Genomic DNA, 26,539 nt, shown 5'->3' on the forward strand with positions numbered 1-26,539 from the left:
TCTAACATTTTAAAATTTGAAATCTAACATCTTTTTCAACTAAATAAAAAAAAAAAGTATTTTAAAAGTTCTTGTATGAGTTCCCAGAAACAAAACCGTGAGGGTGTGGTAGGGGCTTAAAGTGGACAATATCGTGCTGTGGTGGGGGCCCAGGTCGGGATGTGACATATTAGGCATGTTTTATTGTTATTATATATTAGGCAATGAATTTATTATTTTTTTTATTTTTGTAAAATCATTAATTCTCCTTTATAATCCGTATGGAATTAATTGTGTACATTAAACATTCAAATAGGGGTATTTTAGGCATAAAAATTTTAAATGTGTAAGTCAAATATAATTGATGTGGAAAACTTCTGTCGAGTTTTATGTGGAGAAACTAAAGTCATATTTTCAGTAAAAACAAAAAGACGAAACAATTCATAGTCAGATCTGATAACCGTCCATGTTTCACTATGTAGTTGTATCAAGTGAGAGACTACTGTTGATGGAAAATCCAAGGATAAATTAAGCTAAGGGATACCCTAACTCACTATCCATATCTATCTTGTTAAAGCACTCTTCTTCCGCCTCTGCCAAATCTCTTTTTGCTACCTGAAGATCGGCTTCGGACGCAGCTAGCATAGCCCTTCGCCTTCTTATGTCGTTCTCGTTCTCCAAAGCATCCACATCTTCTCTCTGTCTATTCACTCTTCCTGCCCTTTTGTTCATCACAAGAAAAGATTGAATGTGCGGCTCAAGCCAACCCAAGTTGGACTTCAAGATCTCAAGCTCCTCCCACAACAGTTGAAGACGTTTACAAGCATCAGGAGTTGTATCCTTCACTTTTGTAGCCTTCAGAAAATGCAAAAGTCGGCCCAAAGCTGTGAATGCGGATTGAACAAACGTACGACTAGCACTTCTCTTCTTGAAGCACTCTATCAACGAAGGATAAGACGAACAAACCTCCTCTAGCAACGGAACAAAAGTTCTCTCTATTCGTACTAAACCCCTAAAATCTAAAAGCTCGCCAGATTCTTGGTCATCTAAAATCTTGATACCATTACGCACTGAAACTTCAACTTCAACAATACATAAATCATTCACCAGGTACCCCTTATCAGGATCATGAAGCTCACTTAGAGGCATGAATGATTTAAAACCCCAGCTTTTATTCTCTGCCACAAACTCTCCACTGCTATCTGCAACATTAAATTGGATGCATAAAACATTAACCAAGCAAGAACGCAAAAGAGGCAAAAAAAAAAAAAACGCAAAAAAGATGAATCATTCATAATCCCAAAAATACCACTAGCTAATTAGGGTTTTAAAATAAAAACAATTTAATTAAAATAAATAAATAAATAACCCAAACTAACAGAACAAAAGCACCGTAGCGGGCAGTTTTGGTTCATTTAGTTGTTTAAAATTTTAAATAAAAAAATATAAATTACAAGTAAAGAATAAAATGTGTAAGAGATGCTAGTCAAAAGCATGCATAAAAGGTACAAGACCAGGTAAAAAAAGAAATATTGGTGATAGACAGAGGAGGCCAGCCGAATTGTAAAAACGGAAAAAACATTCGATTATGTTGTCAACCATCAAATATAAATATGTTGATGAACAAAATCAAATCGATTTTAGACCAACTAATTTGGATCATAAATCATACATACGCGCAAACACAAAGATATTTCGTAGTTCACCTCAAGTTGAAGCTACATCAGCACTTGTGTAGATCCAATTTCATTATGTAAATTGAGAATTACAATATACATAGAAGTTTGTTTCTAGAGGCTAGGGTTTGCCCTCCTTTCTAAAGTGAGGGTGAGATTCCTTTTATAGAATAAGGTTTTCCCTCTCTTCTCACCTATGTCATAGGCTAAGTAGTGGGGCCCAAATATTGAGGCTCAATATATGGTACAACAAAATATATAGCTAGGTAAGAAAATCACAATTTAAACAGATTGTTGGGAGATATTTTAGCTGATTACAGACCTAATTATAATATATTCAAGACTATAGAGTACATTGTCAAGACTTCACAGTCAAGCCATCAACCCATTACTAATCACACTGATAAGTATTCATTTATAAGTACGTAATAATATATTTTGTCAAGTTTCTGATAGGATTGCACACTTCAACATACACAGTCTTATTTTTTTTAATACTATGGCCTTGTTTGATAGAGAAGATAGACTTGTATAGAATTATTCATTATATTAAATGTATTTTAAGGAAAGAAATGAATGACAAATTTTTTTTTGTCCAAGTTAAAAGTTACTTATGAAGAATAGTTCTCCTTTTTCATCCTACCACATGAGTAGCCCTTAACTTGGACAGAATAAGAAATTTGTCATTTATTTCTGCTTTTAAAATGCCTTCAATATCAAAAGTTACTTATGAAGAATAGTTCTCCTTTTTCATCCTACCACATGAGTAGCCCTTAACTTGGACAGAATAAGAAATTTGTCATTTATTTCTGCTTTTAAAATGCCTTCAATATCATAAAGAGTCATACCCAATTTACACACAAAATATACTGACAAAACAGAAAAAGAAATATTTTCAACATAGAAAAAATTTGAATGCGTGAAACAAAACAATATTGCTCTAATGAATAATGATCTTCAGAACACCAAATATATAACTTGTTTTTTGTTAAAAAACTAAAAATCAATTTCCTTAAATAATCACGGGCACATCACAAAAATTGGAAGTAATGACGAAGACACGAGTGATCAACCAAACAATCTATTCTACGAAATAGAAGGGAAGAAAACGAACATAAATTCCAAGGTAAATAAACATTTACATGATCAGTAAAGGAAAGTACTCTTTTTTATTGACTTGTTGCTATCAAGTTGATGAACCACGGTGAAGCTGTATTTGGCATATCTACTCCACCCAGATGGCAATGTTGAAGCATCAGGAACATCCAAATCTAGCGACAAGTGCTCTTCTTGTCTATTCTGTAAACAACTAACCTGCCTGAACAAAGCAAGTCCACAAGCATTTACCTATCATCATTTATAATTAAGCACAAAAATCTTAAGCTTGTAAATTGGAGAGACCCGATTAATTAATTATTAAAACGTGCCACTTGTAACCACCTATGAAGAAAAAGTCAGAGTATTGCCAATGGCTCCTCAACTTAGAGAACCTGTAAATTATCCATGTGAATGTCCCAGACCAAAGATTCTCCTCTTCTTCTTTCTTCATTCTCCTACAAGCTTAAGCCACCAAACATATGAAAAAAAACACACACAAACACACACACACACATACACACACACACACACACACACACACACACACATATATATATATGTATATTATACAGAGCATATAATAGGTGATGCAAACCACCATGGTCCAGAAGACAGACGGTCAGTTTATTCAATATATTTCTTTATGATATCTGCCATTCGACTCATTTGGGTAAAGGGTGAATTCTAGCCTCCTTTTCATTTACTTTTTCATTTCTACCTCTCTAGGAACTCTCCGCCATCTTATTTTTTTCGCACAATGTTTTGTAATGTTGGCATGTAAATTGTGCCAAAAACATGAAGTGGCGGAGTGTCCTTTGAGAATCTCATTTCAGGAAAGTCTCTTTAGCATTTCTCAAAAATCCAATGTAAAAATTAGTGCAAAGGTTGCTAGCATTTATCAATACTGATTTTGCTAATTCCAACTTCTGTTCCTCATATTACATAATCCAATGATTCACTCAAGTAAAATTTTAAATGAATGAACCAAATGGTATTATGGTAGGGAGGGAATGTTCCTCTTCCTTAAACAATGAGAAAACAATTCTGCTTCCTTTCTAATTAGTGGTTTGTCCTGAGCGAACAAAAAAAAAAAGAAGAAACGACAAATGTTAAGGGGACTCTTTGTCATCTTATATGTTTAGCACAATGTTTTATAGTGTTGGCACGAGAATTTACGTTAAACTGAGAGATGACAGAAAGTCCAAAAAAAGTCTCACTTTTGAGAGAGCTTCATTAGCATTTCTGAAGGAGAAACCCTACCTCTCAGTTCTGTATATTTCTTTATGATTTATACCAAAGTTGTTAATACATTTCGTATAACAGTAACGGAAGTTACCAATTAACTATCCACTTACTTCAACACACAACCACTTCATTAGTACATAGTAGCAGTAACAGTAAATCCATGCCATGTATTCACACACACACACACACACACACACACACACACACACACAAGTAACTCAAATATTCATGGCTGGATGTTGCAGAATGCTACAAATTGTCTCCAAGCTCAGTTTGAGGTCCTAATGATGTCGTAGTATGGTATATGGCTGGCACACATGCAACTCATTGCTTTGGGAGGGTACGACTCCAGATCCCATTCAATTTATACAGACGACTGCTTCTCATCTCCAGTAATTTCTACAATCCTAGCCATCCCCCTCAACCGTGATTCTCTCCGTCCCCTTGATTTGGTCTAAACAGGCTTGTGGTTGGTTAAAACTGAATACAGATGGAAACTTCAATGCAATGGGTGACTTTGTGGTTGGTTTTTCTCGTGAGTAAATTGTAGCAATGGTCTTTTAACTTTAATCAAATTGGAGCAATGATCCCTCAACTAAAATTTCATTACTATTGGTTTCTCAACTCATCAAAATGTGTAGCTATGGTTATTTTCGTCAACTTCGTTAGAATTTTATCAAAATAAGTTATGTTGGAATGACCATTGCTACAATTGGGGTCCTTTAACTTGTCAAAACGTGTAGCTATGGTCATTTTCGTCAACTTTGTCAAAATTTTGTCAAAATGAGTTATGTTGGAAAGATTATTGCTACAATTAGGTTGAAGTTGAGAGATCATTTGTCCAGTTAGATTAATGTTGAGAGACTTTCAGTTGAAGGACCATAGTTGCACGTTTTGATGAGTTGAGAGACTAATAGTAATAAATTTTTAATTGATGAACCATTACTACAATTTAATCTTTCCCATGTGACTAGTCCTGTACTAGTTGAAGCTTGGCTGCAAGGGAAGGAATCAGCTTAGCCTTAAGCAATGATGCTTCCCATACACCCAGTGATTGAAGATGTGAAATCTAGTTTACGATCCATTTCTAATTCCCGAACTTACGGACGGTCAGCTGATTGTCGTGCATCATAGATTGGTCAAGTTAGCCCTAGTAATTGAGGTTCCAATATCATCGATGATATTTTTTTGAAGATTGTAATTATTTTTTAATTTATTTTTAACAAACGATATTATCTACACTAAGAGGATGGAAAGTACTTAGCCTTACAATGAGTTTGCAATAATGTGGTTTAAGTTAGCTTTTGGCAAAAATCAAACATAAAATCTCTACTCATAAGTGAAAAGGAATACATCTAGATCGTAATGCTTATAAGTGAAAAGGAATACATCTAGATCGTAATCCTAACTACTAAGTGATAAGGTTATAATTATTAGTTATCAATAAATCACTATCGTTTCGTGTAAAATTAAAATATATATATATATATATATATATATTAAACATTGTGCTCAATTCCAAACAAGAAAAAAAAAGAGAATTCCCACTTGCTCTAATAGTCTTGGAATATCATAAAATACTAGAACGCAAGTGCTTAATACATAATAGTTTGGAATGTGTTGGAGATATTGCACATCACTTGTAATATCAACGAGATGTTTCTCAAATGAGGTTCAATGCCTCCCATAGCCTAACTCCCTGTTCATATCGGTCTCGCCGAAGCCTTCGTCTACCTTTGCCAAGTCTATTTTTGCTACCTCTAGATCCAACTCTGCAACCGCTAGCCTCGCCCTTAGCCTCTTCACTTCCATCTCCAACGCATCCACACCATCTCTCTGCTTTTTAACCTACCCCTGCCCTTTCCACAAGCTTCTTCACGTCCAAAGCAGATTGCACGTAAGGCTCCAGCCAACACAAGTCAAATTTAAAAGTCTCAAGCTCCTCCCACAAAAGTTGAACGCGTTCACAGGTATCTGGGGTCATATCCTTCACCTTCGTAGTCTTCAGAAAATGCAAAACTCGACCCAAGGCTGTGAATGACCATTCAATATAAGTACGGCTTCTCTTCTTTTGGCACTCAATCAACGAGGGATGCAATGAACAGACTTCCTCTAGCAGTGGAACAAAAGCTTTCTCTATTTTCCCTATACCCATAAAATCCATGAGCTTACCATCTGTAGCGGAAAGCACTTCCTCGTGTCCCTTCACTATGGAAGGGTCAACAGGGATATCAGTAGGCTTAGTGCAAACTTCTCCGGTACCTGGTGCAACCTGAAAAGTAAGAGCCTGTTCCGATTTCACGTTTGCTTGCACCTGTTCAGATGTAGGTGTTGTAACTGGTACAGATGAGTGTGGAACTTGCACTGAATCCAAACTTGAAGGTTTCGGGACTCGAGCTTCTTGCTTTGAAGGCTTTTCGGGTGCAGAACTGCGAGTTCCTTGGTTTTCGAAATTCTTTATGTCCACCTTACGGACTGCAACCCTGGCTTCAATAATGCATTTATCGTTGCGAACAAACTTTTTCCCGTCAAAAAATTCATTTAGAGGCATGAATGATGTGAATCCCCAATCACTCTCACTTGCATTGAACTCGTGTTCAGTCTCTGTAAAATCAAAATATGAAGGATCACAGAAACACTTAATTAATAAAATATTCATAGCAAACCGAGAACTAATAAAAAAAAACAACAACAAAGGAAGCTTATTCCTAATTGTAACCCAACCAAAACCAAGACCATATATACATGTACAGGTATTCAAACACATAAGAGGAAACATAGAATTTCCTTCTGAACTTAACCATTGAATGAATCCATCTAAAAATTATATTAATTTCTTCAAAAGAAATCTCACTTCTATTGGTTCTTGGACAAAAAAAGTGACAATTCTTCTTTATCTCTAACTAATGGTTTTCCCAGAATGAAAAAGGGAAGCAAAATTGTATACTTCTTCTAGTTTATCTTTCCCTCAAGTCCCTGATTCCAAACAAGTGTAAAACTTTAACTACAACCGAAGCCCCAAATCCTGAAGTGAACTGACTATTGTTTGTTAACAAAGTTGAACGGTAACTATTTCTTTCTTGCAGACAAAACTACAAACAGGGTAACAGGGTGCCCCATTAGCGATCGTAAACAATAATCACGACTGAATCAAAGCAGAGCCTCAATAACCGGATGCAAGAATCGCAATTTCCTGTTCATAAATTAACCACATTCAAGCAGAATTGGGCACAAAATGAAAAGAAAACACACACAAAAAAGCAAACGTAAATGCGAAATCAACCCAAATGAACAATAGAGAAAATACCCTTGGTTATCGACATGTTGCTGCTCCGCTGATTAACCACTGTCAAGCTGAATTGGGCATACCTAGTCCACGGAAATGGTAAATCCGAAGCATCTACAACCTCCAAATACAAAGACAACTGCTTTGCGTTGTTCCCTTTCGGAAACACAAGGATCCGCCTGATCAAACCAACCAATGAAATCAATCAGTCCCAAAACCAACAATAATTCATCTCAAAACATACAAAACCTCGAAGCGATTTAAATATTAGCAGGAGGAGATGCATAAATTAAATTACCATTTCCAATCACCGACGAGGAAAACCTCAGAGTAATGCTTCTGGGTTTTCAACTTAGAGACATTTTCGATTGTCCATGTGAATGACTTAGTGACAAGCTCCCCTGCGACTTGCTGCTGATTCTCCATTGTTGATGATCCAAGCTAAGCTCTCTAATTTAAACCCATAAACAGTAAACAAATCTGTATCGTTAGCACGAAATATCGAACAACGGAGACTAATTTACAAGACCCACAACTCAGACATACCTTCCAATCGACGATCACAGAGAGAGAAAGGGCTCTGCAGGGATGGCACGGCCGTCGGTCAAGCGCCAAGCAGAGGAAAGTGTTGCCAGTAACTTTACCGATTAGAAACTTTATAGCATGAAACTTTTTGGACGGCAGATATTTTGAAGTATTTCTAAGAGGCGGTGCCATAATTGAAAGTTTGATTATAACGGTATATTTATAACAAAGGATGTGTTATCCATACATCTTAAATTATTTTTCACACATTCTTATTAATTTATATCTGTTAATCTTCTTCAATTTATTCAATTTGATGGCCTAAAATTAGAAGGGTGTGTGAGAAATAAAATGGTATGTGTGGATATCACACCCCTATAATAAAAGGTGGGACACACCAGGGCTTGCATAATACTAGCCTTCGTGCATGCACTCAAGCGCATGTAGAAGACATTTTTTAAATCACGGCGTGCTACGTGTGACTTACACGTTTTAAATATATTTATATGCGTAAATTGAAAAAAAAAATCAAATATTTGAAGTAAACGAATAATCTTAGATCATGCTAGAACAAATCGCTCATAAACCAATTAAAGCAGCTGAATCCACAAAATAAAATCTGTCTTTATTGAATTTATATTAAGAATAAAGAAAATAATATTTAATAAACAACTAATTGAATCACATTATTATTAGCCTATTGAGAGGCTAAGGCTATATCCTCGACCTTAATATAGACAATATCGTTTGTTTAAAATAAAAAAAATAAAAAAAACAATCATTTGACAACTAATTTAATCACATTATTATCCACATGCGAAAGATTTTTTTTATAACTAGCATTACACGTCTTTTAAAATGTTTTGAACGTGTTTAAAAATAGAGAAAATAATATTTAATGAACAACTAATTGAATCACATTATTACTAAGCTATTATGAGGTACTAATTATAAAAAAATTTAAAAAAAAACTGTACAAAAAAAATTAATAATTTAAAAACATTTTTAAAATGATGAAAATACCCCTACCACATATGATTTATTATTTTAGGTTGCTTTTGAAGTTTTTTGTTTGGGGGACATTTTTATCCAATATTTTTGGTGAAGCTTGTGACACCTCACTTTAGTGTTGGCTTCATACATAGAGTTGAGTATATCATCTCGATAGCAATATGTGTCACATCCCAGCCCGGGCCCTCACCACATACCGAGCTCGACTCCAACGTAGCACGATATTGTCCGCTTTAGGCCCCTATCACACCCTCACGGTTTTGTTTCTGGGAATTCACACGAGAACTTCCCAATGGGTCACCTATCCTGGAATTGCTCTTGCCCAAACTTTTTTAACTTCGGAGTTCCGATGGAACCCGAAGCCAGTGAGCTCCCAAAAGGCCTCGTGCTAGGTAGAGATAGGAATATACATATAAGGCTTACAAGATCCACTCCCCTAGGCAATGTGGGATGTTACAATATGTGCTAATGAAAGACATGTGTAAGTATTTAGTCTAAATATATTTATTTAATTGACCCAAAATGGCAAGTGATAGTGTACTTGTGTCATGTAAGTTGTTCTTGGGGAGAAGTAAATTAGTATTGAACTTATCATCTACGAAATCAGAACGTAAAATCTCTCACTTACAAGTAAAAAAAAATTACAATTTGTTAGTATGCAATAGACAAATATCAATAAATCAAAAGCAAATTAACGATACTTATACTATTGTAACAAACTTTACAAAGTTACATCAATGAAAATCACTAGAACAATAAGAAAAATTGAATCAATATAAACTGACTTCATACATAGATAGAGACCTGTTTAGTCATAATTTAGTATATCCTAAAAATAGAATTTCGCTCCTTTTAATTGCTTGAAGTTTAATGGACGTCTATCTCCCAGAATTCAGCTATCTATAAACAAAAAGTCCAACACCAGATCGTTGGTCTCTAGCGAACTTATATGTGCTTCTCTCTATATACCAGAAAAAAAAAATAAATCATGAGTATTGCGTGGTAAATATATAGAGTTACTGGCACCCTTTTAGAAAGTAGATAACTTTTGGGATCATTTAAGTCTGTTACCCACTCAAATTCAAACGATGCATTTCAAAAGCTTATTTTTAGCTATGCCCAAACTCAAATTTCATCCAACTTTACTCCCTTAAAACTCAAAGTTCGCTCAACATCGCCTTGTTTTCTTTAAATTTTCTTATGTGGCTATAAAACTGTGGCAACATGTGTGGGACCCACCATCACATCCAAAACAACTAAGGCCATCTCTAATTGAAGCCATATAGCCCTGCAAGAAATTAATATTTTAACGAACAATGTCATACCATATTTTATACCATCTCCAAACGAGGGGGCCAAGGGGCCATAGGCCGAACATAATTTATTATTTTAATTGAATTAATATGGTTACTTAAATTAAACTACCGCTTGTTGTCAAATGAATAACCCTTCGGATTTCTTATCTTTATATAATCTCAATAATTTTTTGGATAAGATTTCGAGTGACACGTGTTGCTAACGTGAGTAACTCCCCAGATTTCTTGTCAAGATGTAATCTCAATAATTTTTCAAATATGATTTCGAGTGACACGTGTTGCTAACGTGAGTAACTCCCCAGATTTCTCGTCAAGATGTAATCTCAATAATTTTTCGGATATGATTTTGAGTGACACGTGTCGCTAACATGAATAACTCTCCAGATTTCTTATCTTTATGTAATCTCAATAATTTCTGACACGTGTTGCTAAAGTGAGTAACTCTCCATATTTCTTATTTTTATGTAATCTTTAAAAAATTTCGAATAGGATTTCGAGTGTCACGTGTCGAGATGTAATTGGTTGTGCAAATTTTATATAGGATTCTTGACACACCCCAATCACGATATTCCCTGAATACCAGGATAGGCACGTGCTGGCCGACACTCGAGGGTGACAAAATCCATTTATTGAGTGCAAATGCTGAAAATAAGGAATAGATAAAACTTATAAATATAAAAGAATAATAAATATGAATTTAAGGAACGTGTTCAGGGCATACAACTAACTAGAACACTAAAAGAAATAATATAAAATTGAATGAATAAAAGAATGGGTCCTACACCGAGAAGACTCGAAGATGCCGATGCAGAAGTGCCTGGACACCGGATTGTACGCCTCAATTCTAAGTCCTGAAGGGGGCGCAAAACAAACATGAATGGACCAAGTTGATATATATATATATATATATATATAATAAAACAATTATCAAAAGTACTAACCCCCAGGTTTTATAAAAACATATTTATCCTCGGAGTACGTAACGTTTCTTATGCTTAGGCGAGACCCACTCTTATTTTCCAATTTTGAATTTTCAGTATAGGTATTTTAACTTCCTTCCTTTAGTTATTTGTTTTTGGCGTTACAAATGTTTTGGGGAAAGTATCTCCGTTTTCAGTTTTAAGTTAAGCACGAAGTTTTGACCTATATGTTAGTACATATCTATTTTGACACTATATTATTTTGCATGCTTATTTTTGACCTTACGTCAATATATGTTTTCAGCTTTATATTTTATTAAAGTATGTTCTACTTTTACACTGATGGGGAAGAAAGTAAGAGCTTGGAGGCATGATAGAGGATTTTGCAACCCACTCACGACGGTGTGGCATATTCTCTTTGATGCACCCACTCTGACTTGATTTCTCTTTATACATATATTCTTCCACCTATTTTCGAGTATTTCAGTTTAGTAAGTGATTTTAAATTTCTGGACGAAATTCTTTTAAGTGGGGTAGATTGTAACAACCCGTCCCGAGATTTACGAAACAAAAAGAGTATTTTCGTATTTTCACTTTGGTTGGGTTTCTTATGTTTAAAATAATGGTTTTTGGGTCTTAATTGGTGAGCCCAAGGGGCCCACCCCCTGTTTTGTCCCCCGATTCCCTTTCCCTTTTATTTTATTTTTTTCTGAACAATCTCTCTCTCTCTCCTCCCTCACTCTCTTTTCTCTACTCGTACTCTCTCCCCCTGTTACTCCCCCCTTCTCGGTGCTCTTCTCTCCAACAAGATCACACACACACACACCCAAACATACATACACACAGCCATTAGGAGGACTTCACCATCAACTTCATCATCTGAGCTTTACCTTTCCCTCCCTCACCTTCAATATCCATCTCGGCACTGTGCACAATCATTATGCACGAGATCTCCGACAAGGTAAGTGCATAGCACACCTAAATCTCCATAGATCGTGCTTGTTATTGTGTTAGATAGTGTTTGAGTTGTTATGGTACGGTTTAAACACCAAAGTAACTCGGGAAAGCATTTTTCAGATTTTCCAACGAGGAACACCGCCCATTTAGAGGAAATTTCTGGCCAAAACACGGCGAGTTGGCCGGCGTGTAAGTTATCAATCTCTTCGTCTTGCTGAGTACTACAACTTTCCTTTTTGAATCATCCAATTTCCTTGAGTATTGAAGAAGTTATATTCATTTGAATCTTACCCAGTTTTCGGCAACCTCCAAGGCTTTCGAGGTATTTTTCAGCCAAACCACAACGAGTTAGCCATCATGCAAGGTACCATTCTCTTCGTCTCTTCGAGAACTATGACTTTCGTTGTTGGATCACTTGATTTGGTTGAGTAACGAAGAAGTTATGGGCGTTTGAAGTCAACCCAGAAACCGGCCAAAGGGTGGCCTGAAAACCACCCTTAACCCAGGCCTTTGGGCTGGGTTACCTAGCCCATTTGACCCAAACTCGGAGCCTAAATGTCCAGAGGCCCAAGCCTCGTGAAGCCCAACCCAAATTCCTTTTTATTCAAACCCAAAACCCTTTTAGTTGGACCGGGCTTTCAAGCCCAATACCCTTTAAACCCTAAAGCCCTAAACTTAAACCCAAACCCTAAGGCCCAAACCCGGATCCAATCTTAAGCCCAGACCCATTTGACCCGGCCCGACCCGGACCCACGACCCGTTAACTTGACCCGGTTCGACTCAGACCTATTGACTGTTGACTTTTGACTTTGACTTTCGGGTTGACTTTTCGAGTTTTTGTCCGGGACCTCTCATAGGCTAATTTAGACGTCCTGGACCCATTTTTTAAGTCCGTTTTCCCAAATTCAATCATTTGAGTAGAGTTAACTAAATGTATCCTTTATGTACATAGGTACAATTAATAGAGGCGATTCCGTTATTCCTTTTTGGTACAGTTTTGCACCAACTGTGTACGGTGAGTGGACCCTTTCTAAAAATGCATACATGAAAAGCATGATTTGATGACTATGTTTTATGAAACATTTTATGAGATAACATGCTTGCTGAGGTTAGTTTGAATTATTACTATTTTTCCTATAACTCGTGTTCTAATAGAATATCTGATAGATGACGATATGATATTTAGAACATGGTTAGAACATCTCTTTATAGTATAGATGATGGATGACTTTATACTATGAAGTTGCTTTTCAATATATGTATGTTCAATGGTTTTGTACTTATCTAGTGGTCCTTATTCTGCTACGGGATGTAGGGATAGATTTCGGTCCGTCCCGGGCGACGGTTTGGTGTTGGCATAAGGCCTGAAGTGTGTTTCCTCTGGCTATTAGCACAAGGACGGGGAGCCGACATAGGGCCTGGAGTGTATTTTCCTCTGATTTTCTGCTCAGAGACGGGGAGCCAGCATAGGGCCCGAGGGTTATCGGACATTCACTAGTGATTATTATATATACAAGTTATGATTTGAGACATTGCACAACATGCTAGGTTTTGGAAAACCTATGTTTATCATAATATATGTGTTTTCATAAAACCTGAGGGTTAGTACTTTGATAACTGTTTTATTATATATATATATATATATATATATATATATATTAACTTAGTCCACTCATGTTTGTTTTGTGCCCTCTTCAAGACTTAGAATTGAGGCATACAATCCTAGCGTCTAGGCATATCCGCATCGGCATTCGAGTCCTCTTGGCGTAGGACCCATTCTTTTATTCATTTAATTTTATATTATTTCTTTTAGTGTTCTAGTTAGTTGTATGTCCTGAACACGTTCCTTAAATTCATATTCATTATTCTTTTATATTTATAAGTCTTATCTATCCCTTGTTTTTCAGCATTTGCACTCAATAAATAGCTTTCGTCACCCTCGGGTGTTGGCCAGCACCTGCCTATCCTGGTATTCAGGGAATATCAGGATCTGGGTGTGTCAATTTTTATCTACGTGACACTTCTTATCTTCAACTTCCAATGTTAATAAATAGGTTGGATATTGGGGTAGAATTCACACACCTTCATCTTTGCCCTTTCCAATATCTCTTTCAATTTAAGTTTGCAATGAATTCTAACTTCGGATCCTCTTCGCATTCCAACTAGGGGTCCGATTCCAATTCCGAATTGGAAGATAAATGGGCGTAGATGAGACGAGAAGATGAGGAGTCTGATGAAGAAGATGAAGCATGGCGCAACACAAAATATATGGTAGCAATGGCTAGGGTCATGGCGTGTGAGGAAACTGAAGAACAAGATGATCTAATAGGTCAAGGAAGGGTCGTGCGAAAATGTATGATGGACTTAATTTGCCTTTGGATCCAAGAACTGGTAATATCTCTTCAAATAAGCATATGAGGCGCCATAGGATGGTACGTTCGCGTGCCACAAACAAGTACCTACAATAAGATCTTGTTGCACATCTTTGGACCAAAAGAAGCATGGAGTAGGCGTTTAAGTTTTATTTTGTTTAATGTTGTTTAAGTTTGAATAACTCCCCCAAGTAGTACTAGGGTGGAGATTATGTTGTTTAATGTTGTTTAATTTAAAGAGTACAACGTAAATATTAAAAGCTACAACAACTTCAATTTAAAGATTCAACACCTTCAATTTAAAGATTCAACTACTTAAATTTAAATACTACAACTTAAATTTAAAGATTACAACTTCAATTTAAAGACTACAACAACTTAAATTTAAAAACTACAACTTAAATATTAAAGACTACAACAGCTTCAATTTAAAGACTATAATCATCATCTTTATCCGCCATTGTAGGAGTATAGTCGGATGTAAACAACTCCCGTCGGACCATAATTTCCCTTTTTTTCCTATTAAAATATGTCTTACTCATTGGAGTGTAATCCGAAGTGTTCCTTTGCATGTTCCTATCATCCATCTCTTCTTGTATTTGTTTTGCCCATTAATCGTGCCTACGGTTCCTTTCTTCCGCAACAAAGGCATTGTGCTCCCCCATTAATCACAATGAGGACGCCATTTCCTATTGAAAGGCTAAATCATCATTTGCCTTGCCTTTTTCCTTTAACTTCCGGGCCTTGTTTCGTCCCATAGCCCTAGGTATGGAAGATTCACCTAGAGACGGATTTTCTACCCTTGTTTCTCGAATGGTAGGAAATCCTTGTTCATCCCCAACTACATTTGAGGAAACATTTCCGAACACTGGCGTAGGACCAAATCTTTCTTGAGATGGATCTTGAAATAACACCCACCCTTTACAAATTTTCCAACAACCGTGATGACTAAAGGGTTTCAAGTTGTCCTCCATACACAATTCCTCGCCTAGAAAATATAATTACAAAATTTAAAGGAAAATAATTTATGAAATTAAATATAATATAATTAAATATTTAAAATAACTTGTGAAAACACTGACTTCGTAGTAGTAATTGGCTTCACTTTCATGTCTACTTCCGACCTTTACCACTGCTTGATGTCATTTATTCAAACTTGGATGAAGATGTTTTTTCCATCCTGGAAAACAACTCTCGAGGTTTCGGTTATTCAGTGCAGTGGTGCCTTTGGAGAACTCATAGTACTTTTTGGATGTACGATTCCAAACACCTTCACTTGTTTGAGAACTCCCTTTGACACTATCTTCCGAGACTCATCTATAAGCCCTGCAAAGAGCTTCATCTTCTTTTCAGGTCCAACTCCTTCCTTTCATTATTGATGTCACGCCCCAATCCTGACATACTTCTGGAATCGACACGTGCACCAAATACCCGTATATCACACATACCCCACCTCCGGGATATGGACAAAACAAAACTCAAGATTCGAATTGCGTAGTTTTTTTTTTCTTTCGTATACTTTATGGCTGCATCTAACCTCCTTGTTAGACTGCCTACGTACCCTAAATAGGGATCAAGCCATTCGTAATTCACCAGTTCACTACTGCAAGACATTCCTACAAACATGTAATCGGAATAACTATTAAAAACTGTATGCTTTCTTTGTGCAGCTTGTCTAGGCATATGAGAAATATTTACATATAGCTTCACAACGTGAATCATCAACTTGATTTTGGTTTCAGTATGGGCATGCGGATAGATATTTATGTTTAATGGGACATCATTCTACCATTTAAGCAAACAACATGATACATATAAAGGTGTAGTAATTAATCTTACCAAATTGGGTCAGTCCACTATTGATACCTATACCAGCCACGACATTACTAACCAATACACTTTAGATATAATTGTAATCAACTACTATAAGCATACCCCCTTTAAATTGTATACCAAAATACAAAGCCAATAGTACATATAAAAGCAACAATATAACTATAATCTAATGATAACTAGCTGGACTAGTTATAGCATAATAGAATGGTTCGTTAGAACTAACCCAATTGGAGTATATAATGAAATTGAGTGAGGAAGATACGTTGATTTGATACATAGGCAGATAAAACTAGCTGCATCCATTTTCTCTATATAAGTAGTTATGGATTTAGCATATAATTGTTTGAAAACAACCACCTCACATAGAATCTAGTACATTTATAACTTCACTAAATTTGATAACATTTATTTGCACTAGTTAATCAAATAAGCATGCCAAACAAATCACAAGAACCTGACCTGCCATATTAAATTGGTCTTGAACTCAGAACATAGTCATACTCAATTAGAGAATAGGTATAATGTTTGATATCAAGGAACTAGTTCTCAGGCCATAGAATAACATGCAATCCCTAAACTATAACATTCGAATAATTATTCGTAACTAGTACACCAGCCAAACCATATCGATGATTCTTAATAATTAACACAGAAAACCAAACTGTTTATTCAAGTGCCTCAAAATAAAAATATAAATCCTTAGCAGTCTTAAACTCTTCATCCGCTGAAAGAATGAAATAGTGAACCACCAATGAATTAATGACCAAAACCAAGAGTCATATACTACTCTAGTAACAGCATTGTCCAATCCAGTATTTAGCATCAGCATATGACAATGCCATGGAAAAATATAGAACCACTCACTAGTTTTAGAACTCTAATTATCTACACAAATCTGGGCTACAACACATACAAACTCAGCAATGTTCTTCATGGGTAGGACAAATATGGCACACAAAATATTCAAATGTATCTGGCCTTGATTATGGAATAACATTAATACTTATAAAACAAACCCAACCCTTAAATTTCTAAAGAGAACCGAATTGAGGTTAGGATTTCAATGTTCTTCCCTATATATGCAACCAATCATGACTACCGGGTTCCGATTAAACTCCTAAACAATACAACAAGCATCATCTCAAATATACATGCAAAATATCGAATTAAAATTCGAAACCATGAATTGACCCCAAAACTAAAAGTTAAAACCTTGGGAAAATACTTACGCTAGAGGAGAGCCCACGAGGGAAGAACGTTATTCGTTATCGTATGAGGAAATTATGATGAAAATAGTTTGAAAGGGATCCCGTGAGTGAGGGAGGAAGAAGAAGAAGAGGTTCTTCCCCCCTTCTCCCCTTTTTCCTTTCCTTCCTTGCTTTTCATTTATTCCCGATCCTTCTCCACCTCTCCTCTTTTCTTCTTTCCTTATTATTTTCTTCTCTAACATTAATATTTTAAATCTAGTGCTATTATCTTTTTGACTACTTTAAATAAAATGATTTATACGTGTTTTGTAAAATCTTTCTAGTTCTAATTTTCGCTAGACTTATGATTAATTGTTCATAATAACAAGTGTTGTTAGAATATACTAATTAATATGTCACACGTGTCTTGACCAGTAAGTCAATGAAAGTCGACACATTACCTCTAAGGGCATTTTGATCGTTTCATTTTTTTTTTTTTATGAAACTATGGACGGATTGTAACAGCTGATGTGGCCATTTGAAAATTATTGAAAAAATTGAAGGAAAGATTTTTGGAAGAGGTAAGAGAATAGAACGTGAAGAATTGAAATAAAATGAAGTAAGATAGTATGGAATGGTGAAAATTATATGAGAAATGGTGTAGGAATGGTTTAGGTATTTATAGGGAAAAAAAATAGAATTTTTTAAAAAACAAATTTGTCCAAAAAAAAAAAAAAATTCAAATGCAACAGTAACTTAACGTCAGCTAGCTGGCGTTATGCTAACACTAGGTAGCCATTGCAGTTCAAATTTTTGGCCCGCCTTGGGCTGGTTAGAATGGGCTAGCCGGTTGGCCTGATTTCAGATTTTTGGCCCAGTGGGGCCCACAAGCCCTTTGGCCTAACCCTCAGTTGGAGACCATTTTTCGTGTCATTTCGAGTTTTTTTTAGCCCTATAACCCTTTGGCCGGATCGGTTGGAGATGACCTAAGTAAACTGTTTAACTTCCTCTGCCTCACCGCGTCCGAGCTTGTTGATGGATCAACGTCCATGGCCATGCCGGCAACTTGCCATGTATGGACAACGACGACTCCGGTGAGAAAATCCCTCAAGCGACTTCGAGGACATCCCCGTGTCCATTGTCGACGTCAATCTCTTCCAAGCCACTTTTATCTTCCACTTTTAATTATTTAGACATTATTTGAAAAGAAAAAGGATCCCCTTTAGATCCATTATGCGAGAATTCTAAGGATCCTCACATCTTAACTGTCGACCGTGTATCGTGCGGTCAGAAATCATTTTATTTTTATTATTTTAAATTAAACATAAATAATACATGACGAAAACTGACCGCACAATACATAATAAACGGCTAAGATATAAGGATCCCCCACATAATGGATCCGAAGGGTGCCCTTTTTTATTTTAAAATTATGGTAAAACCAGGAGCCTTTAGACTAAAGTAATGATTAGGTATAGGATTCATTCATTGCGTGTCATATTGGAAGTGTCTGTTTGGTGCAAAGAAAATTTCAAGACTATTTAAATTACTGCTTTTCAAGCCATCACCTATTCTGTTCCCTCCCATTTCCATCCTCTTCCCTTTCCTCCCTCCCTCGTATATTGCTTTTTGTCGTAGAGCCCTTTCTCTCTCTGTGATCGTCGATTGGAAGGTATGTCTGAGTTGTGGGTCTTGTAAATTAGTCTCTGTTGTTCGATATTCCGTGCTAATGATATAGATTTGTTTACTGTTTATGGGTTTAAGTTCGGGAGCTTAGCTGGGATCATCCACAATGGAGAATCAGCAGAACGTAGCAGGGGAACTTGTCACTAGGTTATTCACATGGACAATCGAAAATGTCTCGAAGTTGATAACCCGGACGCATTACTCCGAGGTTTTCCTCGTCGGTGATTGGAAATGGTAATTCAATTTTGCGCATCCCCTCCTGCTAATATTTAAATCGCTTCGAGGTTGTGTGTGTTTTGAGATGAATCATTGTTGGTTTTGGGATTAATTGATTTCATTGGTTGGTTTGATCAGGCGGATCCTTGTATTTCCGAAAGGGAACAACGTAAAGCACTTGTCTTTGTATTTGGAGGTTGTAGATGCTTCGGATTTACCATCTCTGTGGACTAGGTATGCCCAATTCAGCTTGACAGTGGTTAATCAGCTGAGCAGAAACATGTCGATAACAAAGGGTATTTTCTCCGTTGTTCATTTGGGTTGATTTCGCATTTACGTTTGCTTTTTCTTGTCTGTTTTCTTTTCATTTTGTGCCCAATTCTGCTTGAACTGGAGGTTGCGATTCTTGCATACGGTTATTGAGGCTCTGCCTTGATTCAGTCGTGATTATTGGTTGTGATCGCTAATGGGCACCCTGTTACCGTATTTGTAGTTTTTTCCTGCAAGAAAGAAATAGGTACCGTTCAACTTTGTTAACAAACAATAGTCAGTTCACTTTAGGATATGGGGCTTCGGTTGTAGTTAAAGTTTTACACTTGTTTGGAATCAGGGACTTGAGGGAAAAATTAAACTTTTGCTTCCCCTTTTCGTTATGGGGAAACCATTAGTTAGAGAGAACGAAGAACTGTCACTTTTATTGTCCAAGAACCAATAGAAGGGAGATTTCTTTTGAAGAAAATAATATAATTTTGAGATGGATTCATCCAATGGTTAAGTTCAAAAGGAATTTTATGTTTCTACTTACATGTTTGAATACCTCTACATGTATATATGGTCTTGGGTTTGGTTGTGTTAAAATTAGGAATAAGCTTCCTTTGTTGTTGTTTTTTTATTAGTTCTCGGTTGGTTATGAATACTTTGGCAATTAAGTGTTTCTGTGATCCTTCATATTTTGATTTTGCAGAGACTCAACACGAGTTCAATGCCAGTGAGACAGACTGGGGATTCACATCATTCATGCCTCTGAATGAGTTTTATGATGGAGGAAAGTTTGTTCGCAATGATAAATGCATTATTGAGGCCAGGGTTGCAGTCCGTAAGGTAGACATAAAGAATTTCGAAGACCAAGGAACTGGCAGTTCTGCACCCAAAGAGCCTTCAAAGCAAGAAGATCAGGCCCTGAAACCTTCAAGTGTGGATTCCGTGCAAGTTCCACACTCATCTGCACCAGTTACAACACCTACATCTGAACAGGGACACGAAAAAGTGCTCTCCGCTCCAGATGGTAAGCTCATGGATTTTAGGGGTTTAGGGAAAATAGAGAGAGCTTTTGTTCCACTGCTAGAGGAAGTTTGTTCGTGGCATCCCTCGTTGATTGAGTGCCAAAAGAAGAGAAGCCGTACGTATATTGAATGGGCATTCACAGCTTTGGGTCGAGTTTTACATTTTCTGAAGACTACGAAGGTGAAGGATATGACCCCAGATACCAGTGAACGCGTTCAGCTTTTGTGGGAGGAGCTTAAGACTTTTAAATTTGACTTGGGTTGGCTGGAGCCTTACGTGCAATCTGCTCTGGACGTGAAGAAGCTTATGGAAAGGGCAGGGGTAGTTAAAACTCTGAGAGAGGATGTGGATGCGTTGGAAATGGGAGTGAAGAGGCTAAGGGCGAGGCTAGCAGTTGCAGAGGTAGATCTAGAGGTAGCAAAAAGAGACTTGGCAAAGGTTGTAGAAGGCTTCGGTGAGACCGATGTGAACAGGGAGTTAGGCTACGGGAGGCATTGACCTTATTTGTGAAACATCTCGTTGATATTACAAAGCGATGTGCAATATCTCCAACACATTCCAAACTAATATGTATTAAGCACTTGCGTTCTAGTTGTGTTATCAATATTTTATGATATTTCAGGAATATTATAGCAAGTGGGAATTCTCTTTTTTTTTTTTTTTTTTTTTTTTTTTTTTTTTCTTGTTTGGAATTGAGCACAATATATAATGGTTTTTTGAATTTTAGACGAAACAATAGTGATTTATCGATAACTAACAATTACAATCTTGGAAAACAATATCATCGATAATATTGGAACCTCATTTACTAAGGCTAACTTGACCAATCTATGATCCACTACAATAGCTGACCGTCCGTAATACGACAACAGCTGACCGTCGGGCATGAACGATTCGGGATAGAAATGGATCGTAAACTGGATTTCACATCTTCAATCACTAGGGTGTATATTGTATGGGGAAGCATTATGCTGAAGGCCAAGCTGATTCCTTCTCTTGCAGCCAACTCTTCAACTGGTACAGGACTAGCGACAAGGGAGAGCCTGCGACAAAATGCAACCACAAAGTCACCCAAAACCAAATGGTTTCGAATCACACCCGTAGGACCTCGATACCACCCATTGCATTGAAGGCTCCATCCGTATTCAGTTTTAACAGACCAAAAGCCGGTTTAGACCAGATCGAGGGGACTGAGAGAGTCGAGGTTGAGGGGGATGGCCGGGCTTGTAGAAATTACTGCAGATGAGAAGCAGCCGTCTGTACAACTTGAAAAGGAACTGGGATCGTGCCCTACAAGCAAAAAGTTGCGTGCCGACCAGGTACCATAGCGCGACATCATTAGGACATCAAACAGGAGCTTGGGGATAATTTGTAGCATTCTGCAACATCCAGTCGTGAATATTTGAGTTACTTGTGTGAATACATGGCATTGACTTACTGTTACTGCAGCTACGTAATAGCGAAGTGGTTGTGAGTTGAAGTGGATAGCCGGTAACTTCCTTTACTCTTATAGGAAATGTATTAACTTTGGTATAAATCCAAAAGAATGTACAGAACTGAGTCAACTGAGAGGTAGCCTCTCTCCTTCGGAAATGCTATGGGACTCCCTCAAAAGTAGTTGTTTTCATAGACTCGTTGTCATCTCACTATTTAATTTCAATTTTCATGTCAATATTATAAAACATTGCATAAAAAACACGCAATAACACATAATCCCCTTAACATTTCTCTTTTCTTTTTATTTTATTCGCTTTGGACAAACGATTAATTAGAGAGGAAGCAGAATTCTTTTCTCATTGTTTTGGGAGGAGGAACAGTCCCTACCACAATACCATTTGGTTCATTCATTCAAAATTTTACTCGGGTGACTCGTTGGATTATGTAATATGAGAGTATAAGTTGGAATTAGTAAAATCAGTATTGATAAATGCTAGCAACTAATCTTTGCAATTGGATCTTTCTACCTTATCAAACGTCATATGTCATTTTTTAATACAAAAAAAAAAAGAAAAAAAAAAGAAAAAGACATTTAATGCATTTGAGATTATATTTTATGTTTTGTTGAGAGTATTAATGTAACATCACACATCGTCCAGAGGAGTGGATCTTGTAAGCCTTATATGTATATTCTCATCCTTACCTAGCATGAGGCTTTTTGGGAGCTCACTGGCTTCGGGTTCCATGAGAACTCTGAAGTTAAGCGAGTAGCGCGCGAGAGCACTCCCATGATGGGTGATCCACTGGGAAGTTTTCGTGTGAGTTCCCAGAAACAAAACCGTAAAGGTGTGGTAGGGGCTCAAAGCGGACAATATCGTGCTACGGTGGAGTCGAGCCCAGGTTGTGATGGGGGCCCGGGCCGGGATGTGACAAGTACAATAAGAGTGGAAAAGTGAAAGGAAAATTGAGGACCACGTGGAAGGCCTACGTGGCACCTCAAGGGCATTTTATTGATTTCACTACTACTAAGAATAAAATACAATAAATTTCGGGACGGGATTTCACAAAAAAACAAAAACAATATGAAGCGAATTTTGAGTTTCATAGAACAAATTTAGCAGCTTTTTAAATGAAATGATGCCCTTGATTTTAACTCTAAACTCATATGGTCCAATATATTTCCCAACAAACAATCAAACCAGTACAATCAATAACGATTGTGTATATGCATGTGCGTGTGCGTGTGTTAGATCATTGCTGAATAAGAACATCTGAAATTTACCTCATGCAATATGCTTTCCACATCGGTTCGATTCATTTCAAAGAAAAATAGCTAGGAACTGAATACGCAGAAATCACAGAGAGCAAAAACATATGGTTTTCCTTTTCCCCAGGTACGAAATTGAAAAATGAAGTAAACTGTAAAAGTTTTAACATCGAATTTTATTTTCAAGGAAAAAGGAAAGAAAACTAGAAACAGATTTGATGATGACTATCAAATCAATCCACTACAACCAGACTCCGATACTCTCTGCCAGAAATGGCCGCTTCCATGACATGGTCTGGGCGAATTTCCCCGTCATTATCTATGAACAACTTGAGCATATTCTTGGAAAAGCCACTCACCAGCGCCACCCCTGGTTCCATCTCCAACACGGGCGTAGAACTTGAGTGTCTAAGATTCCAAAAGACTATCTGTGGCACCACATCTCCATACCCCTTCTCCTTAAACTTCCTCTGTATTGCCTCATAATCCGTCTCCCACTTATAATGTGGCGAGGACATGGAATAATGTCGTAAAGCCATATCAAACTCCATGTCGCTAAACACAAAAATCCTCTTTATCATATATTCTGGCCTCAAATTCCCATTCACAGCCACTTCGAGAAGCAAATCAAAGACTTTTTGAAAATTAGTGTTCATTCCCCAATCCATATTCCTCACAAACTCATACTTAGACCGAAGGTCATCGCCTTGTATTAAATGCAGCTGAGGCCGCTCATTGAAAGTGATCACCTTCCCCTTTCATGGCTCTTCACTCAATTCAAACACCAGAAGCCCCAAAGCCACCGACACATCCATGGGTGTTCCGGACATACTTGACGATATGTCACATACAGCCATGCAATTCCTTATCTTCCCGTGCTGTAACATGTCATCCACCATTCTCTTCCACTGGAGCTCAGACACTTTTCCACCAAGATCTCCCTCCTCCAAAGAATGTATGATCTGATGAGGAAGCAATGCACCTGCCGCAATCTTGGATGTTCCTGCCTCTACATCCTCCAAGTACTTCTCAAACCTCACTTTATCATGCAACAAAAAGATCTCTTTGTAAAGAGTCATCGCCACAAAGGCCACTCGATTGTATGGAATGGAGCTCTACTGGTTGGAGCTCATATAAACCTTGGGTAACTACAGGGCCTTCCTCAACGGCACCAAAACCTCCTTCCTTAGTCGGTTTCTCACTCTGTATGTGTAATGTTCATCGTCAATCGTTTGATATTCTGTGTACAATTCTTTGGGGAAGACCTTCCTTGCAATGCTTTCGCACAACAATGTGGTGCGGTCATAGGGGGAGTCGAGGGAAGGGCACCACTTGGCCGCCAGAGTGAAGTAAGGACTATTTTTAGAAGACTTCAAATTTGCAATATCGTAATTCAAACACTTGGCAAAAACATAAGAAACTCGCTCGTGTAAAAACCGATAATCTGGATCACTTTAGTACCTTTCAAAAGCCTTCTTGGTCTGGGCGATGAACCTCTCTCTCCTCAAAGAGCTTGCTTTTGCCTTTTCCAATTTCCCCCTCTCTAAATCCTTCATCACCCGAACCTCCGTAGGCTCCATGCTGGCTCTTTTTTTTTCCAGCTTCACCTCTTTTACCCTGTTTAGGACCTGTATCATCACATTCATAGCTGTGGGAGCTACGCTTGCTAATTGTTTTTTTCTGTAACCACTCGGCCTTCTGGTTTTCCCTCACCTCCTGGCCATCTACAAGGCGGTAGAGAATCTCGGGGAGGTCTTTAAAGAAGCCGATTTGCGCGACAGACGTGGCGTTGCACGCTAGGGTTTTGGGGTGGTTCTGGTGGAGCCAAAACGCCGCCTTGTAGAACCCCTCCTTGTCGGATTTTCCAGTGCCACGTACGCCACGAAGGTTGCATATGAGCTTGAGGGTGGTTAGGGCATTGTGTGACCAGGCCAGTGGCAGTTGTTCATTCATATAAGAGGCAGGCGTGTCGGGTACGTCATGGAAGAAGAAATCAAGGCAAGGGTTACCGGAGGACAAGAAGGTGGGGGAGTTATTCTCAGTCAAGCCCATTGGGGGTCATGGCCGCATCGGCTAAATCGTAATATGGCTGAAATTGGCAACCATGAGGTCGGTGAAGGGATCACCAGAAGAGGGCGGTTGGGGCTGAGGTGGCGGCGGCGGCGGCGTGGAAAGTACTCTGATCTCTGGAAGGCCGAGAAGAGTAGTGGGAGCCGTTCTTGTGAGGATTTGTGAAAGGTTGACATTTTGGTTTTGGCATGCTTTGAGAACGGAGAGGGTTTGCCTTCGTTTCATGATTGAATTAGGGTTTAGTATATCACGGAGTATGGGGGGATTTGATGATATGCCTCTTTATTATGTACAAATTTGATTACTTGTGCAACAAGGATTCTTTTTTAAATATGATACGCCTATTTCCTTCTATTTTTTTGAGTTCAAATCTTTCAATAAATCCCTAATTATAAAAAAAAACTGAAAGAGAAGACATTGTTTCTAATAATGATAAAATTGTAAATTAATAATCTTAAAAATCAAACTGAAAAATGATAAGATAAAAAGAGTATATTCTCCAACCACTCATCCATGCACCCCATGAAAATTGGTGAAAACGTTTCAAAGAAAAAGATAAACAATGCAAACATCAGCCGTGGTGGAGTCAGAATTCTATGTTAGGGACGATCCTTCTTATACGTACGGGAAAAAAAAAAAAATTAAACTCATAACATGAGGAATCAAAGCAATCTTCACAAAATTGAAAGACCTAATAAATTATCAAAGAGAATCAAAAGAATTGTGCAATACAACTTAATGGGATGTAGATAGCAGGGTAACCACTAAAAAATTTAAAAAGATAAAAAGAACATACAAAAAAGTTCTGATTTACATCATTTAAAAGGAGGGCAAAAAAGAGGTTCCGCAAATAATAGATGATTAGGTTGATTTAGAGATGATATTAAAATCTCTTTTAAAATCCCCATCTACGTAAGAATTTGTTTATTGTTTTCTTGTAATCCATCTTATTTTGATTTTACAGAAACTAAACATGTGTTCAAATGTGGACGCCATGCAATTTCCACAGGTGCTTGCTTTTCAGGATGCACCGAGTTTTGAACAAATGGTGATTTGTTGCAAGAGGAACTAGGGTTGCCCTGATGGATAAGCCAAGGACTCAGACAAAGTACATCAGACCAAAGGAAGTCGAGGTTGACAATAAGGAGAGTAGCCCAATTCCTTTAAGTAT

General features: G+C 37.4%; 2 protein-coding genes, 1 long non-coding RNA gene and 2 pseudogenes across 3 annotated transcripts; 1 reads left to right on the forward strand and 4 right to left on the reverse strand.

Moving 5' to 3' along the window:
* Positions 1–507: 507 nt before the first annotated feature.
* On the reverse strand, positions 508–1,480 carry LOC103946231. Its single transcript, XM_009356887.2, has one exon. The coding sequence runs from the start codon at positions 1,126–1,128 to the stop codon at positions 508–510; it is 621 nt and encodes a 206-aa protein (XP_009355162.2). The 5' UTR covers positions 1,129–1,480.
* A 3,982-nt stretch (positions 1,481–5,462) lies between these two features.
* Positions 5,463–7,992, reverse strand: LOC125471874 (annotated as a pseudogene).
* Positions 7,993–15,287: 7,295 nt separating this feature from the next.
* On the reverse strand, positions 15,288–17,623 carry LOC125471871. The gene is made up of 2 exons (XR_007253981.1): positions 17,451–17,623; positions 15,288–16,001 (listed from the first exon to the last, which is right to left on the reverse strand). It is a non-coding gene; the product is annotated as an uncharacterized LOC125471871 (long non-coding RNA).
* Positions 17,624–18,936: 1,313 nt separating this feature from the next.
* On the forward strand, positions 18,937–21,245 carry LOC103946165 (MATH domain and coiled-coil domain-containing protein At3g58270-like). The gene is made up of 4 exons (XM_048572614.1): positions 18,937–19,080; positions 19,173–19,328; positions 19,449–19,606; positions 20,275–21,245. Exons 2-4 carry the CDS (start codon positions 19,201–19,203, stop codon positions 21,090–21,092), a joined length of 1,104 nt encoding a protein of 367 aa, XP_048428571.1. The 5' UTR covers positions 18,937–19,080; positions 19,173–19,200; the 3' UTR covers positions 21,093–21,245.
* A 2,286-nt stretch (positions 21,246–23,531) lies between these two features.
* On the reverse strand, positions 23,532–25,356 carry LOC103946233 (annotated as a pseudogene).
* Between the last annotated feature and the right edge of the window lie 1,183 nt (positions 25,357–26,539).

Source organism: the organism of the source record quoted next, unplaced genomic scaffold (assembly GCF_019419815.1).
Source record: "Pyrus x bretschneideri cultivar Hongxiangsu unplaced genomic scaffold, Pyrus_bretschneideri_v1 Contig62, whole genome shotgun sequence".
NCBI classification, from domain to species: domain Eukaryota; kingdom Viridiplantae; phylum Streptophyta; class Magnoliopsida; order Rosales; family Rosaceae; genus Pyrus; species Pyrus x bretschneideri.